At 51.0% G+C, this 14,628-nt stretch overlaps 6 protein-coding genes across 6 annotated transcripts; 3 read left to right on the forward strand and 3 right to left on the reverse strand.

Moving 5' to 3' along the window:
- Nucleotides 1–1,943: 1,943 nt before the first annotated feature.
- J7T55_000305 (uncharacterized protein) lies at nucleotides 1,944–2,216 on the forward strand (the record flags this gene model as incomplete). The annotated part of the gene is made up of 1 exon (XM_053132410.1): nucleotides 1,944–2,216. One exon carries the CDS (start codon nucleotides 1,944–1,946, stop codon nucleotides 2,214–2,216), a length of 273 nt encoding a protein of 90 aa, XP_052989543.1.
- A 1,243-nt stretch (nucleotides 2,217–3,459) lies between these two features.
- Nucleotides 3,460–5,220, reverse strand: J7T55_000306 (uncharacterized protein; the record flags this gene model as incomplete). Its single annotated transcript, XM_053132411.1, has 3 exons — nucleotides 3,460–3,679; nucleotides 3,761–3,947; nucleotides 4,008–5,220. The coding sequence occupies 3 exons, from the start codon at nucleotides 5,218–5,220 to the stop codon at nucleotides 3,460–3,462; spliced, it is 1,620 nt and encodes a 539-aa protein (XP_052989544.1).
- Nucleotides 5,221–5,626: 406 nt separating this feature from the next.
- On the forward strand, nucleotides 5,627–7,502 carry J7T55_000307 (aromatic hypothetical protein aminotransferase; the record flags this gene model as incomplete). The annotated part of the gene is made up of 6 exons (XM_053132412.1): nucleotides 5,627–5,765; nucleotides 5,854–5,997; nucleotides 6,060–6,381; nucleotides 6,439–6,530; nucleotides 6,579–7,357; nucleotides 7,440–7,502. The coding sequence occupies 6 exons, from the start codon at nucleotides 5,627–5,629 to the stop codon at nucleotides 7,500–7,502; spliced, it is 1,539 nt and encodes a 512-aa protein (XP_052989545.1).
- A 185-nt stretch (nucleotides 7,503–7,687) lies between these two features.
- Nucleotides 7,688–10,013, reverse strand: J7T55_000308 (transporter; the record flags this gene model as incomplete). The annotated part of the gene is made up of 8 exons (XM_053132413.1): nucleotides 7,688–7,728; nucleotides 8,079–8,141; nucleotides 8,201–8,410; nucleotides 8,458–8,592; nucleotides 8,642–8,848; nucleotides 8,921–9,128; nucleotides 9,181–9,858; nucleotides 9,942–10,013. The coding sequence occupies 8 exons, from the start codon at nucleotides 10,011–10,013 to the stop codon at nucleotides 7,688–7,690; spliced, it is 1,614 nt and encodes a 537-aa protein (XP_052989546.1).
- A 405-nt stretch (nucleotides 10,014–10,418) lies between these two features.
- On the forward strand, nucleotides 10,419–11,462 carry J7T55_000309 (2-keto-3-deoxy-L-rhamnonate aldolase; the record flags this gene model as incomplete). Its single annotated transcript, XM_053132414.1, has 3 exons — nucleotides 10,419–10,580; nucleotides 10,655–10,837; nucleotides 10,893–11,462. 3 exons carry the CDS (start codon nucleotides 10,419–10,421, stop codon nucleotides 11,460–11,462), a joined length of 915 nt encoding a protein of 304 aa, XP_052989547.1.
- A 33-nt stretch (nucleotides 11,463–11,495) lies between these two features.
- On the reverse strand, nucleotides 11,496–14,403 carry J7T55_000310 (transcriptional regulatory protein STB4; the record flags this gene model as incomplete). The annotated part of the gene is made up of 7 exons (XM_053132415.1): nucleotides 11,496–11,850; nucleotides 11,919–12,104; nucleotides 12,165–12,620; nucleotides 13,156–13,454; nucleotides 13,526–13,940; nucleotides 14,007–14,104; nucleotides 14,161–14,403. 7 exons carry the CDS (start codon nucleotides 14,401–14,403, stop codon nucleotides 11,496–11,498), a joined length of 2,052 nt encoding a protein of 683 aa, XP_052989548.1.
- Between the last annotated feature and the right edge of the window lie 225 nt (nucleotides 14,404–14,628).

Raw genomic sequence — 14,628 nt, forward strand, 5'->3', positions numbered from 1 at the left:
TTTGAGATCCGGACCCGGCGCCGCACTACGAGGCTCTATAGGCTTGCGCCGAGTGATGCCAACATCATTCGTCGTCAGTAGATTCCCTGTTTAGACGCTGCTTCCTCATATGTGTTTCTCGTGCCTGGAGACCGCTGTCCGAAGCGACAGGCGCCTCACCTGGTGGCGTGGCCTTCTTTATGTGCGGGCGTATTCTCTAAGCCAAGGCCCTGAGCTGTGATCGGCATTGTTTGTGTAAGCATCCTGTGCCTCGAGGACTCGAATGCCATCGCAAATATGTTCCATGGGAGTCCGACACGACGCACAGCCACAACGTCAACTTCCCTGCCCCGCCAGTTTTGCGGTCTTTTACCCATTCGACAGCCCTGCACCAAGATTTCCACAGCGCCACCATAGGAGAGGATGACCTTTCCCAAACGAGATGATCCAGTAGCGTGGAAGACGTCATGTCGGCGTGTGGATCTCGAGATTACAGAGTATTCCAATAGTAGCATCTCCAACTTACCTGCATATGAGGGTGAGACGAGTTTCCTGTTCCGTGATGGTTATGATGACAAAGCCGCTCAAAAGCAGTCTTGGGCCTGGAATGGCTTAGGCAATCCCAAGCTGTTGATGGAAATAGGACGGCGGTGTCAATGTTGCGGTGTGAGACTCGTGGCTCGATAAGAGATGAATCGATATAACGACAAAGGGACCCCTGGCTGGATAGTCTTGATCTCGCGCCTGTGCCCGGTCATATTCAGGGGCAATAGAGGCTGTGTTTTCATGCAGTAGTCTCGCGACTCACACTTCCAGAAGGCCCTTACAGAGCTTTATTGGGTGGTTTGATCGTCTTATCCAAGCAAGTAGTACCTCCACAAGGGGTCGTACAGCGCCTTCTCCAGCTGGGAAGCTGTCTCTTTTACCGCTCTTCCACGCGCTCGACAACGTGTAACCTTCTGCCTTACTTTCTCACGTGGACAAGCAACACTATCTCGGTGGCGGTTGTATATTCAGCTCCCAATGGAGACACGAGGCTCTCCAAAACGGCTGAAGATACGAGAAGCGAGGGGAGATCTTGGCGTAAGCTGGGCGACAATAGAGCTTTGTGAGGGTTGACGAGGATGTGATGATGCTGTCTGGAAGTGCTTATCTAGGCTGGTCGCCTCACAGGACCTTGATAGCTCTTGTGAGATGACGCGTCATTATCATCGATCACGAGGTCGATCGTAATATCTTAGCTGGTTCCTCTCGGGTGACAAAGCGGCAGCAGCAGACAGTGAATTTCGATTTGGATCAGATTCCCTATGATGCCGGCCCCGATCCCCGACATAAACCACAACTGGCGGGCACTCCTTAAACCTAAAGTGAGCAGCCTACTATGGCGGTCTGGCAATCTTATTTTGCAGTAATACCTTACCCAACTGGCGGAACTTGGCGTTGACCATCCTCTACCACCCATCCCGTTCCCTGACCCGGCCTCGCCAAGAAGAGAGAAATACCAGCAGATTCAAAGGAAAAACAAAGAAGAACAAATTGAAGGAAAGGATGAAAGGATGAAAGGAGGGAAGGAGGAAGGAGAAAAGCGGGGGCCGACAATGAAGCAATGGTGAAGAAGTGGAAATGCCTCCGTGACCAAGTCCCCACGCATCAGCGACAACGACGGTATAGGGAGAGCTCATACATACCATCCTGTGCTGGCGGCGTAGCAACGATATAATATTCATCAGATGAAGTATCCACATCTTCGTCCCGAATCCATAGTAACATAATTATTTGGTCAGTGACAAGATCTTTTCTACAGACAGGCGAGACGATCTGGGTCGGTTAGACCATCAAATATGAATATAACTGTTGCAATGTCAGCTGCTTATTCGCATCGAGCGGGAAGGTGGAGGAGATTAGGGGACGGATAGATCTGAGCTCGGGATATCTGATTATACCTTTTAATGATCATTATCATCATGGAACTGCTGACCGACCCCGTTCAGATCTGTATTCTGATGGGTACCCTGGCCTATGGCGACGTCGGTTGTGGACTGAGGCGGCACCTTGGGGCTATGAGCAGTCTGACCCTGCTGTTGATCAGGAGACGGGTTGGAGAACAGGTGGTCAACGGCCTGGATTGCCATTCTAACCCTCTTGGATCTGTTGCGCCTGCTTTTCTGCTCTGGGACGAAGGTAGTGTCGTGCTGGGTGGTATCCCGGATGAAAGAGTGGACTTGCTCCTGGGCTAGGTTTGCGTCTCTTCTAGTCTGCGAATAACAGCGCCTCTGGGTAGAAGTGTGTGCATTAAAAGACTGGACCTACTTAGTCATTGCTCAATTGGTGGGTGCGGGAGTGAATTTTGGTAGGCTCATCTGTGCTACGGAGTGGCAGATTTGTATCCCTTGGGCTCTTCTGGTAACGACAAACGACACTGGCATGAACAGTAATGAGATGGGTCTCTTTGTGGCCAAAGGGAGGGTAAAGGCAGGGAAGCGTTGTTGTTCGAAGTGATAGGATCAATGAGATCTAGAAGGGGGTAGTTATTGGGTTGATCCTGAAGTGTTTGATGAGGTGAATCCGAATCTTGGTCCGACATCTTCGAGGCGGGGTACCAGCAATCTTAAATAGACAAGTACTTTTCAATAGACTAGGAAATAGCATGGGGTTTGAAGGCAAGGAAGGGGAAGGGTTCGACAGATGCAAGTCGAGAGATGCGGCTCTCAAAGTGTGACCCATCTTGATGTGTTGGCGCGCGTTGCCGCCATCAAATTGGTGGGCATTGACAGCTTACCTAATTCCCAGAGGTTGCGAACCGTTCAGGTGGTTCGGTGGAAGGCAACGACTGGCAGAATCTCATCAGGATGAAAAGATGACGGTGCTTTGATTGGCCACAACATCGCACGTCACTGCCTCTGACAACTTCGGGCAACACAACGCCAACTACATGTCTGACAGGCTGAATCAGGTTGTCCAGCATTGCTCAAGCGCTGCAAGATCGAAACGGAATGATGATTACGGACCAGCTGTTTTAGACACTTGCTTATATAATCGAGACACTATGAGTTTGTTCATTATGTGACGAGTGACAGTGATCAGCGTTTTGCCAAAGTGCAGTCAGACCGTTCAAAAGGGCCTACGAAGCCGAATTAGACAGCTTGAATCTTAGTTATGCACCACCTTTCGTCAAGTCGAAGCGCATACGGCCACAGATACAGGAAAATATAGGATCCTATCCGCTCTTCTATAGTCAAACCTGTAATTACTGGGCTTTCTGGGCGTGCCGTTGCTGTGGAGGAAGCCGAGCGACATCAACAAACCCACGCATCTGCTTCCCCAAATTGATAACCCTACCCCTCAAAAACCAGCGTACCGTATTATTCTCGTACAGTTTGTTCTCGGGGAGCTCAACGGTGCCATAGCGGTAGAGCAGTGGCGTTAGTGGAAGAAGTTCGAGGGCTCGGAAGACATTGCGTGAAATTAACCATGGGAAATCTAATTACCCGCAAAGATGCTTCCCAGCTTCACCAGCTCCTCCCATCTTTCGTCTGACCGAATCTCAATCTTTCCCTCTGGAGTCATAACCTTCATTTGATCAATTGAAGTCGTGCCAAATCTGTACCTATTGTCATCGTGCACAAAAGCAGTCAACATCTGGATCCAATCCTCCATCAGCTGTCTCTCAGCGGGCGTTGGTCCGTGGCAGATCGCAAAGCTATGTGGTGAGGCCAAAGTCAGTAAGATCCCTTGTCTTCGCGAGACTCGAATTTTCTTGCCCGTTGGGAGCAGCTCTTACTTCCAAATAGGCCTGTCCATCGCATGCGCAACACCGAAAGAGGCCGGGGCCACGTCTTGATCGATGAAAGACAAACGATATGCAATGTGATATCTCCATACGTCTTGCAGTTCGACGCCATTGCCAACTAATGCTTTGACCAAAGCTCGAGACGGCGCGCGCACTTGGCCGTCGGACACAATGTTTCCTGGGATCATGAATATCAGCGATTGTTCTATAGCCTGGCGTCAGGCATACAATGTCTCACCGAAGGTCCTTTGCCAATCTTCTAACTTGTCCGACTCCGGCAACTTGTACTCTTGGATGACTCGGTCGGTTACTTGGGGGGCATAGTAATTCGAAACCTGCAGTTTAAGGGCGTCCACGACTGGCTCAGTCGGGGCATTGTACGACGAGTATAACGTTTCCTCGTTGCGCACTTCACCAATCAAAATCTTGTATCCTCTGATCTTGAACTCGTCGGCGAAGTCCTTGCTTTGCAGATATTCAATCATTCCTGAATGCACAAAGATGTCGTCCGTAACGGGCCGGAAAGTGTGGTTCTTCAAATGAGGAATTGCCTTGACGAGATCATCTGAGCTAACCCCGCGCAAGGCCGAGAGCTTCTCCGGACCTGGTAGGCTTGTTTGAATCTGGAAATATTCGCAGAGCTCGTCGAATTGGCCCCGAACATCTGCCAAGGACTTGGGCTGCGCGGGGATCGCGTTGGAAACCATGAAGATTCGACGATAAAGGGAGGATGTGTCCCGAGGTTTACGGAAATCGTACAACATCTGTGCTTCGGCACTGTACGCACCAGCGCTGCGACCAGCGAGGGTGATATTCTCAGGGTCACCACCAAAGTACGAAATGTTATCCCGAACCCACTCGGCCGCAACCCGCTGATCCCACAGACCAAAGTTTCCGCCGGCCTCGCCGTCGCTTTCGCGGAGGAGGTCCTCGCCAGCAAGGAAGCCAAAGACGTTCAGCCGGTATCCGATGGCCACGACGATTGCATTGAGTCCGCCCGTGGTGATGAGCTCCGTCGCATCCATGCCAGGCTCCTGAGACGGATCTCCCATCTGAAACCAGCCGCCGTGGATCCAAAGCTTCACCGGCCACTTCTTCTCCTTTTCCTTCTCTTCGCCATCCTTGCGCACCGGAGTCCAGATATTAACAAAGAGGCAGTCTTCGCTGTGTGTAGCACCCTGGCCATCGGCTTTTCCGACGTGGAAAGCCTTCTGAGGACAAATACTTTTGAACTTCGTCGCATCGTAGGCACCTCCACTACCATCACTATATGAATATGAGGCCGGCAGTGGTCGAGGCTTGCGCCATCTGTGCTCGCCGGTCGGAGGAAGCGCATAGGGGACGCCCGTGAATCGGCGGGACTTGTCGTCGAATTGAAGGCCGCGAATCCTGCCCTTGTCGCCTATGCTAAGCTCAACCGGCGTTTGCTGGTACGAAATGTTGTTGCCCATCTTAGTCGAAAGATTATCTGCCTGAGTCTTAAAGCCTTCCAAAAGCTTCTTGCCAGCGCTCCCAGTTTAGTTATGGAAGAGCTGCGTTGCACGTTATTGGCCACAAATCTGGTCTTCGACGGTCCGAGAGCCGTCCCGCGGGGCATTCTGACGAGACATTCAATTTGCTTCGGCTCGGATCTCCGGCCGAAGATTGCTCGTCTAAGCCCCTTTTGGGGGTGTTGACCACACACATTGCAATGACTTCCGTAAAGAGAAATGGCGAGAGATTCAGATAAGAGGCCATGGATCCTGAGTGCAGTGCCAGTCCAACTTAGTTTCATAGACTCTGACGTCGAGTAATGACTTCTTCCAACAGTCTTTCGCACCAAAGCTCAGGCACGCAACTCTCTCTTCAACGGGCAACATGGGCGATATCGGTCGCGGTTCAACCAACGTGGACCTATCCCACCACATCAATGCTAAGAGCAAAGCTCGCCATGCCTCGCCATTGAAAGACATCATCAAGTACATGGGCCGTGATGGCATGATCAGTTTCGCTGGAGGTATTTCACACCGGTGTTAGGTGTATTTAAATCCCAATACTTAACTAGCCCGTAGGACTTCCGCATCCATCTCTTTTCCCGCTTGAAGAGGCCAAGTTCAGTTGTTTGACTCCCGAGGCGTCCCTCGCCGGAGACCGGAAGGTGGGGGCCGAGAACCCGGATATACTGAACCTCGCGCTTGGCCGGGGTGCATCACCTGGCGATCTAGAGTTGTCTCAATTTTTGCAGTATGGTATGGGAAGCAGTTCCCAGGCCCAATATACTAGTGTCAACAAAAGGCTGAATGTGTGACAGGTTCCGGAGCCGGCAATCCTCAGCTGGTTGAACTGGCGAAAGAGTTGACTGAGAGAGTCCATGCGCCTCCATGCGACTATGAATGTTTGCTCCATCCGGGGAACACAAATGCATGGGCAAAGATCGTCGGTCTTCTCTGTGAAGAAAATGACTTTGTTCTTGTCGAGGAATTTACGTATCCCTCGGCTCAGGCTCTTTGGATTCCTCTTGGGATCAAAGCCGTACCCATCCCGGCCGATGCCGATGGTCTCCTGGCACAAAATCTCAGATGTACTCTTCAAAATTGGGACGAGGAGAAGAGAGGGGGTCCTAGGCCCAGAGTGTAAGTTCTCTCAAAGCTAGCTCTGTGTACTTGGCTTTGTGATCTGACTGAGAGAAGACTATATCTGGTATCTGTGGGATCGAACCCGACCGGCATCACCATCTCCGCACAGAGGCGGACAGAGATCTACGACACATGTGTTGAGTTCGGTAAGAAGTAACCCCCCGTGATATTTCGCAGATACTTATTCCGTGAAGACATCATCATCGTCGAGGACGACCCGTACTATTTCTTGCAATTTCCCGGATACCTTACCGCCAAAGAATCTGTATTCCAACCAAAGCAGACGAAGGAGTTTCTTGATAATTTGGTTCCGACATTTCTGTCAATCGATGTTCAGGGTCGCGTGATACGCCTCGAATCCTTCTCAAAGACTCTTTTCCCCGGACTTCGCATGGGCTACTTTGTGGCCAACCCTGTCTTCAGTGAACGTCTTCTCCGCGCGACAGAGGTCGAGACACAAGACCCAGCGGGTCTAAGTCAAGCCTTTGTCCTCAGCCTGCTTCGACGCTGGGGTATTGATGGTTACCTTATCTGGCTCCAAAGCCTGCAGTTCCAGTATCGTGAAAGGAGAGACTGGTTGCTTGACGCCTTCCATGCACGCTTTGTCGTTCTCCCTGCTGCCAAGTCACCGGTGCCTCAAGCGCAGGGTCTTGTTGCATGCGTCCGAGCTCAGGAGGGTGGAGAGTTGCGACCAGTGTTCAGCTTCATGGACCCTGGCGCTGGCATGTTTGTGTGGTGCAAGTTCTACTTTGACGGTATTGACGAATTCAATGAGATGGAAAAGTCAGGTACCAGCAAAGATCCCGAGCAGGACTTCGCAGACGAGTTGTGGAAGGTGTGGGCTAATGAGCTCGTACTGCTCACCCCGGGATCCTACTATCATGCCTGGCAGGGGCCGGACAAGATGACAACCAAGGCACGTGGTGCCAACCCACGAACGGCGCACTTTCGCTTCTCGTTTGCAACGCCGACGGTAAGCCATGGCCTGGAATTCCCTTAACTCAGTCCAGGGTTGTTCTTGACGCCGCTTGCTAACAATGGTGTTCATTGTGCAGAAAGAGCAGATCGATATTGGGGTTGAGCGTCTGTCGAAGGTTGTAGCGAGGTATTGGCGGTGAACTCGCGGACAGATGAACGGACTATTGGGCTCGAACAATATTTGAATCAAAATGCGTCTATTTGATGAAATTTGAAACGATCAGTGCTAGCTGTCACTCCAACTGTCAGTGTTCAACGTACTGATGGGCACTGCCATATCTTGAAAGGAATTATGCGTTCAATGAAGAGGAGCCTGTCAGATGTCCTACATCGGAGCCTTGGGGACCCAGTGTAGACCGTATGGTTCTGTGTCATATATTGATATCGAAGTATTCGCGGTACCTCACTCCTCTTAACAATCTTTTAAAGCTCCCAGAAAACAATGGCATTCGAATTTCTGGGTTGGAAGGGCTATCCACAGAACCTGGTCCGAGTCTGATGGCACACCTTCTGAATGGTCACCGGGTCCTTCAGTGCCCCTCGAAAATCCACCGCTCTATGCCTATCAGCACCTATCGAATGCTAGACAATGAATCGAATACTCTGCATACAATGCTTTCAATGCTATCACAACATTTCCTAGTACTTATATTTGAAATGTATGTTCTCCCGGTCGGTTATATCAGCTTCAGCGTTTAACTTCCCGAGTCGCTCACTCTCTTCGTCAGAGATTCCTTGGTCGCGGATCATCTTCGCTCGTCTTTTGTTCTCCCAGATGTCTGAGTTCATGGTTAGCACACACACATCGCCGCCCAAAGTGCGCTCGATCTTAGCTTACAGTAGAACCGCCATGCCGCCATGCTGCAGAACTCAATGCAATAGAGAACCGCACAAGCAGTAAGCCCGCGAATGTACTTTGGCGCGTCTGAGGCCACGAACATTTGAGCTCCCACGGCGTTTCCAACACAGTAAGCGACGAACAAGACTGTTGAGGTGACGGTCTTCTTCGTTCTTCCAGCGACGTTGGACGGCAGGAAGGTCCAGATCACTGCAACAGTCAGTCATGGTCAGATTCGAGAGCAGGTCGCTACCTACTGAGCCCAGGCAACGATCCAAAGACCTGCAAGATGTACATGCCCCACCTAGTCCACTTCATAGAGTCGGTTGGAAGAAGAGCCAAAGCCATCATGCCACTGAAGGCGGGCATGAGGGAGAACATCATCATCATGACTGTGGTCTGTTAGGAACGAATCTCGGAAGGAGAACACTAGAGACGCACATCTGAGGTTGGGCTTCTTCAGCGTAACGTATCCGACGACCAAGAACCAGCAGATGCTAACGCAATAGTATGGAGTAGACCCCTTGAGGAGTGTTTCCAACGGTGTGAAGCCGAACGACTTCCAGATCAACTTGGAAAATGTAGTATTCGCTCCGTTGGGCAGTGCATTAATGATGGTAACGAAGAAGAAGAAATACGTTTGCGGATCTGTCAGCAATGCCTTTGTCAGTCTCCACGTCCTTCATGATGTCCCAAGGCTCCAACAAAACTAAGACCAACCCTTGAAAGTGCTCCAAACTTGCTCCCACTTAAACTCTGACCGCTTATTCCTGTCGGAACCGGTTTGATTGGCGAGCACGCGAGCAATAGCCGCCTTCTTCTCATCTTCGTTGAGCCATCGAACCTCACGAGGTGTGCCAAGGATGAACCAGACAAGGACTCCACATGCAATGGTCAGGCTGCCAAGAAAGAAGGAGATGGCTTTCCACTGTGCGAGAGATTAGCTTACTTGCTTGAGCTTCCGCAAACACCCAACATACTGCTGCAAGCCCATTGGGCTCTTTCTGTGCATGTAATCCGATCCCGTACATGCAGAGACCGGTGATGATGTTCATGCCGGCGTTTGATGTTCCCCAGATCAGAGACCTCAATGTGTGCTCTTGCGAGGTGTACCAAGCCCCCGTGATCAGCATAAAGGTTGGTGAAATCGTGCATTCCAAAGCTCCTTGGAGGGTGCGAAGGACCATGAGGTGTGCGAAATTCTTTGCGAATGCGATGCAGAGAACCACGACACCCCATAGTACCATTACAACCGAAAGAAACTTTCCAGTATGACTCTTTTGAATCAACCAGTTGCCGGGAAACTCGCATACCAAGTAAGAAAGGTAGAAGATGGTGCTCAACCAGTTGAACTGCTCGCCAACCAATCCGGTGTCTTCGCGGAAGCCAAATACGGCCTGGACACTGAGAGATGTCTTATCGGCCTGCTGAGTTCCGTAGCACACCCACATCAACGGAAGCAGAAACAAGTCGATCTTGACACGCAGTTTCCTGAAATAGGAGTCGGAATATTCAGTCGCATCTTCGATGATGCCCTCGATGATGTCGTTGGGCTCGTCGTTAACATCCAACCCATCGGTCTTCTTGATTACGTTCTCGGAAGCCATCTTCAAGTTGGCGTTATTAATGGTTCGGAATGAGGGAAACGCCACGATATCCTGAAGAGCTTTGTCGCCAAAGGCGGACGGTGAGCTACTATTTGTAATTCGACTTTGTACACTGCCGGAAATAGTTACCCCACAGAGAAGCAGTTGTTCCCCAGCGCCTTATATCCAACAGCCATGAGAGCTGGGGTCACCGCATCTTCCTCCATCCTTATCAGCGCGCACCGGGGATCTGCATGTAGTGTCCGCTGGCCGACGCGTTGACGCATCGGCCGGACCTCCCCCGATCATGCCGGATAAGCTGATTTGCGTGCGATAATAACTGGCTTATTACTTAGCATTGATTCGAACACAAGAAACTGATCGTCGCATCCTGCAAATCATGCCATCAATTAGCCAATTGTTCACAAGTTCAAAGTCACCTGCGGCCCGGGACCCGGCCGGAGCCACCCCTCTTGACAGCAGCTTACTCCAAGTATGCAACTTCAAGTTGTTGTCTGTCATTGCAAGAAGACCATCACAAGACGGAAACGTAGCCGCATCAAATCGCCACCAGGAGAAAGAAAATTGCTTGTCGTCATTTGGAAAGCCCTTTCAACATCACATTCAGGAACATGACGAATCAAATCAAGTCACCTGTTGTTAATGCGACAGGCAAGACGCGGTTGCGCGAATCGTTGGAGAGGGCCAAGAGAGGTGAAGGCCCGAGCGTCGGTCAATGGCTTGAGTTCCCCGGCTACTCGCTAGCAAGGACGGTGGCGCCTCTGGGGGGAGATGTAAGTCGCAGAAAATCTGTTAGACCCAGAGCTCTGGGTCGGATGCTTGACACAATCTGACGTGCTCTGAACAGTGGATCCTGATCGATACGGAGCACGGGAGCATTGACGATAGAGAGATGTATCTCCAGGTCGGTGCCATCTCGACATCAGGGGTTTCACCAATCGTGAGAATACCTGCATCGGAACACTGGATGATGAAGAGGGCACTGGATTGTGGTGCCCATGCCATAATGGTACCGATGTGCGAGACAAGGGTAAGTAAAGCATCTTGTTTTCCGTCATGTCATTCTTGGCTATAAAATCTTTCAGGAACAAGCCGAGGCGGTCGTTCGGGCATGCAAGTACCGCTCCGCCCGATGGCCCCAGGGTCTCCGTGGAGCCGGAGCCATGTTCGCACAGTCTGCGTTCAACCAGACTGCCCGCGAGTATTTGCTCAGCGCAAACGACAACATTATGGTGTGTGTGCAAATCGAGAGTCAAAAGGCCGTGGATAATGTGGAGGAAATTGCTGCTGTTGATGGCGTTGACATGTTGTTCATCGGCCCTAACGATCTCGCGGCCTCAATGGGCCAGGTGGCGTTCGACCATGCTTCCATTCCCGAGGTTCAGGAGGCCATTGCCCATGTTCTGAAGGTTGGACTTGATGCGGGCAAGTACGTCGGGCATTTCGCACTCAATGCTCATGTTGCGGCAGCAAAGTACAAGCAAGGGTTTCACTTTGTCAACTGCGGAGCCGACATCGTTGCCATTACCGCGTGGATGGTTGTCGAGATGGAAAAGCTGAAGAGCCTGACTTCGACAAAGACAAACGAGGTAAATGATAACGAGAATGATTCAGATACAACGGATGACCCCAAGACCGCCGCCGCGTACAATTAGCCGTGGCTTGATCTCAATAGACCATCCTTTTGTCTAAAACTGGGTGAATAGAAGTGGATCCAAAGGATCAAATGGAAATAACTCGGAGCCAGGTATTCCGCCCCACAGAAAGTTCTCTCCAGCTCGGGGAGTGTTTGTGGCCTCAAAGTCATCCAATGTCCTTTTGTTAATGTTTCCCTTTGCTAAAGCTGGTGAAACGCTGGATTGGCTTTGGGCAGCATTGCGTTCGAGTGCCAATTTCCTTCGTTGGTGCTGCAACAGTTGCTCGATGATAGCCCGGCTTCGCTTGGCGCCAGACCATCGAACTTCCACATCCTTCAGAAATGCGACGCATTTTCCCACATCATCTAGAACCTCTGAATTGCGGTGACTTGGAGGAACTCGTAGGCTGTTCTCATGTTATAAATCAGCGATCAGACTCAATGCAGTCAGGGACCCCAAGATGTAATAGCTTACAGCACAATACCGGAAAGCGTCATGTAGTGAATCGAGAGGGCCAGATAATGTGAAGTCGGCACCAAGTCTCGTACAATTTCCGCTGCGTGGATACACATTTGTGCCGCACTCACGCATTGGGCAATGGCACCTGATATGTCTACCTCCTCCTCCAGAGCCGCTTGTTTAGGGTAGTTCAAGAAGCAACTTGGTTCTTCAGTAAGTAAACTGTCATGTGTCATGCAGGGGGTTCTGAGACAACCATACCGGTAAAGGTTCAGAAGAGATCCAGCATGCAGGATGAAGGTAATGACACACATGACCAAGGCAGGGTCGCCTCCCGGACTCTTCTCCATGCTGTTAGCCGAGAACTGAATGTGCGGTGGGAGGCTTGCCAGCCAGTTTCGCAGGGCCTGGTCGTAGGTATCAACACGAGAAAGAAATCTTTGCGTCTTGTCAGAGTCCGCAGATGTAAGTTTGCGTAGGGTTAAGGGTGAGTTAAGGTGTTGGATCTTGCCAGCCAGTCGGGAGAGGCGGGCAAGTGCCAGAAACCCGCTCATAATACATGGCCCATCGGATGGGGTGGTAGCCTTGGGTGGGTGATGTAGTTTTGATTTCATGTTTTGCGGTTCAAAGTCTTCATCTTTCTTGTCGAGAGGCAACTCGCAGTCACAGTCATCATCTTGTACAGCCATCGGGCGACCGAGACAGATTGATGTAATCCTTGTTGTCAACTATCAGCTCGGGCAATACATGTGATCAATCATCCACAGACCTACCTACCTGTCAAGAGTGTATACACACCACCAGATACGACGAGAGACTTCAAGTCGAACAAGTTCAGCATGTCTATTTTCCGAGACTTCTGGCGCCAGAGACAACATCTTCCCGTCGTCAGTGACTTGACAGAATGTACGAGTAAAGAGAACGCACCGATCGGCTACTTAGGTGCAATCCCATATCCTGGGCAGCTCTCACTGCCTGACCCGCCAAGCTCCAACTCTGGGACAAAGTATTCCATCCCGCGGAACACATTGATAGCAATGCCAAGCACTGAACCCTCTCAAGTGACGCTTCGCCAGTAGATGCGTAGAACATGAGAAGCGCTTTCTGATAGTAGTCAATCCCGGGTAGCTCACTCCCAGAGTTAGACGGGAGGAGGCTGGACGAGCACGCACAGACGGCGAAGAAAACCATCAAGAAACGGCGATGCTTGGGGGAAGAGCAATCGCGGCCAGCCTTCAGTAACTTTTGGTACCGCCTCATGAAGTGAGGTCTGAAGAGAACAGGGAAGGTGTAGTGAAGTTTGTCAAAGTAGAGACCAATAAGGAGATCTGAAATATATTGCGGAGGCCGCGGAAGATCTTCTGGTTTTGGTATGAAGGGCAGTTCAGGCCACACTTTCCCGCGGACAAAAAGGGGAAGCTCGAGATCCTCGGTGCTCAGTGCACTTTGGCTCGCCCCCGTGGATGAAGGAGTTGTTGTGGAGTCAGCAGGCAGCAGACTCTTTGCAGCCTCAATCAGTAAGTTGTGAGTGGCTCCGCCAATGAACCTGACCTAAACGTGAGATTTTGCGCACGAGTATGCCATTTGGGGACTTACCTAGGACGGCCATACGAATCGCGAACCAAGGCACCAGCCTGGCCGACGTGCTCATCGTCCCGTTCCTCCGCATTTCCATCTTGACGATCATCATCGTTCGTGTCGGAATCTTCGCTGGCAGACGAGTCTTGCAACTCGTCGTTGACATAGGATTGGCGGACGCGCAGCGGAGCCGCCGGTCGGGTTGGATCCATGTTGCCGTCCAAAATTGTCCCGGTGTCATGCACATTAGGGATGGTTCGAAGCCCTGCTACCGACTCTTGAAGATTGGGCAGTGCTTGAGCAGCTATCATCAGGTCCTCACTTTGGCTTGCGACGGGACCGGTCCCGGGTGGCCGATGCATGGCCTCCAGGGATCGCGACAAGTGGCTTATAAGAGTCTCTAGTCTTTCACATAGAGAGTCCATGTGCTGGCAGCGCGCCTCGAAAGACGTGGTATAACTAGCAAGTCGCCAGTGAATAATTACGGGTCATGTTGCTGTTGTGAAGCTGTCTGATGTCACTTACTATCGGCTTGCTGATGCATTGTCTTTGGTTCCAGGAAACTCGCAAGTCTTGTCTCGGGAGTTGCAGTTGTGACAAGGTTGTTTACCATCGCACTTGATCTATCATGCACTTTAGCGCCTGGGAATAGTTCTGAATGCTCATCTTTACGTCGCACCTTCTTTCGCCGGCACGCGAGGCAGGCTTGCCATACCCGACCGCCGGCCGGCTCGGCGGTGAGTGGGGCATTTGGACCGCCCCCGTCTTCGGCGCCGGGAGCTGACATAGAGTTGCTGTGCTTCGGAGAGAAACTTTTGTGCACTTCGTCGCGCAGGATCTGTCCATCTGGCATGAAATTGCCTTGATAACGATGATATGCGAATGCAGACTTCTTGGACGAAAAGATGGAAGAGGCCGGCATTTGCCCAGGTCTTATCTCGGCTTAAATCTGTCACTGAATCTCCACTTCTCTTATCAGTCAATTGCTAGGATGACTTGGTTCTAGTCTACAAAAAGGACAACATGATTAGAATTGGATGCTTTCTTGTTGGCGCATTTTGCTGAGAAAGACTCTGCTTATATGCAATAGTTTTTGTAACTCTCCACTTGATCCATAGTTACAAACCACATGTTTCTAATGTAGTTC

This window comes from Diaporthe amygdali (assembly GCF_026229845.1).
Source record: "Diaporthe amygdali strain CAA958 chromosome Unknown NODE_31_length_594919_cov_65_084759, whole genome shotgun sequence".
Taxonomy (NCBI): Eukaryota; Fungi; Ascomycota; class Sordariomycetes; order Diaporthales; family Diaporthaceae; genus Diaporthe; species Diaporthe amygdali.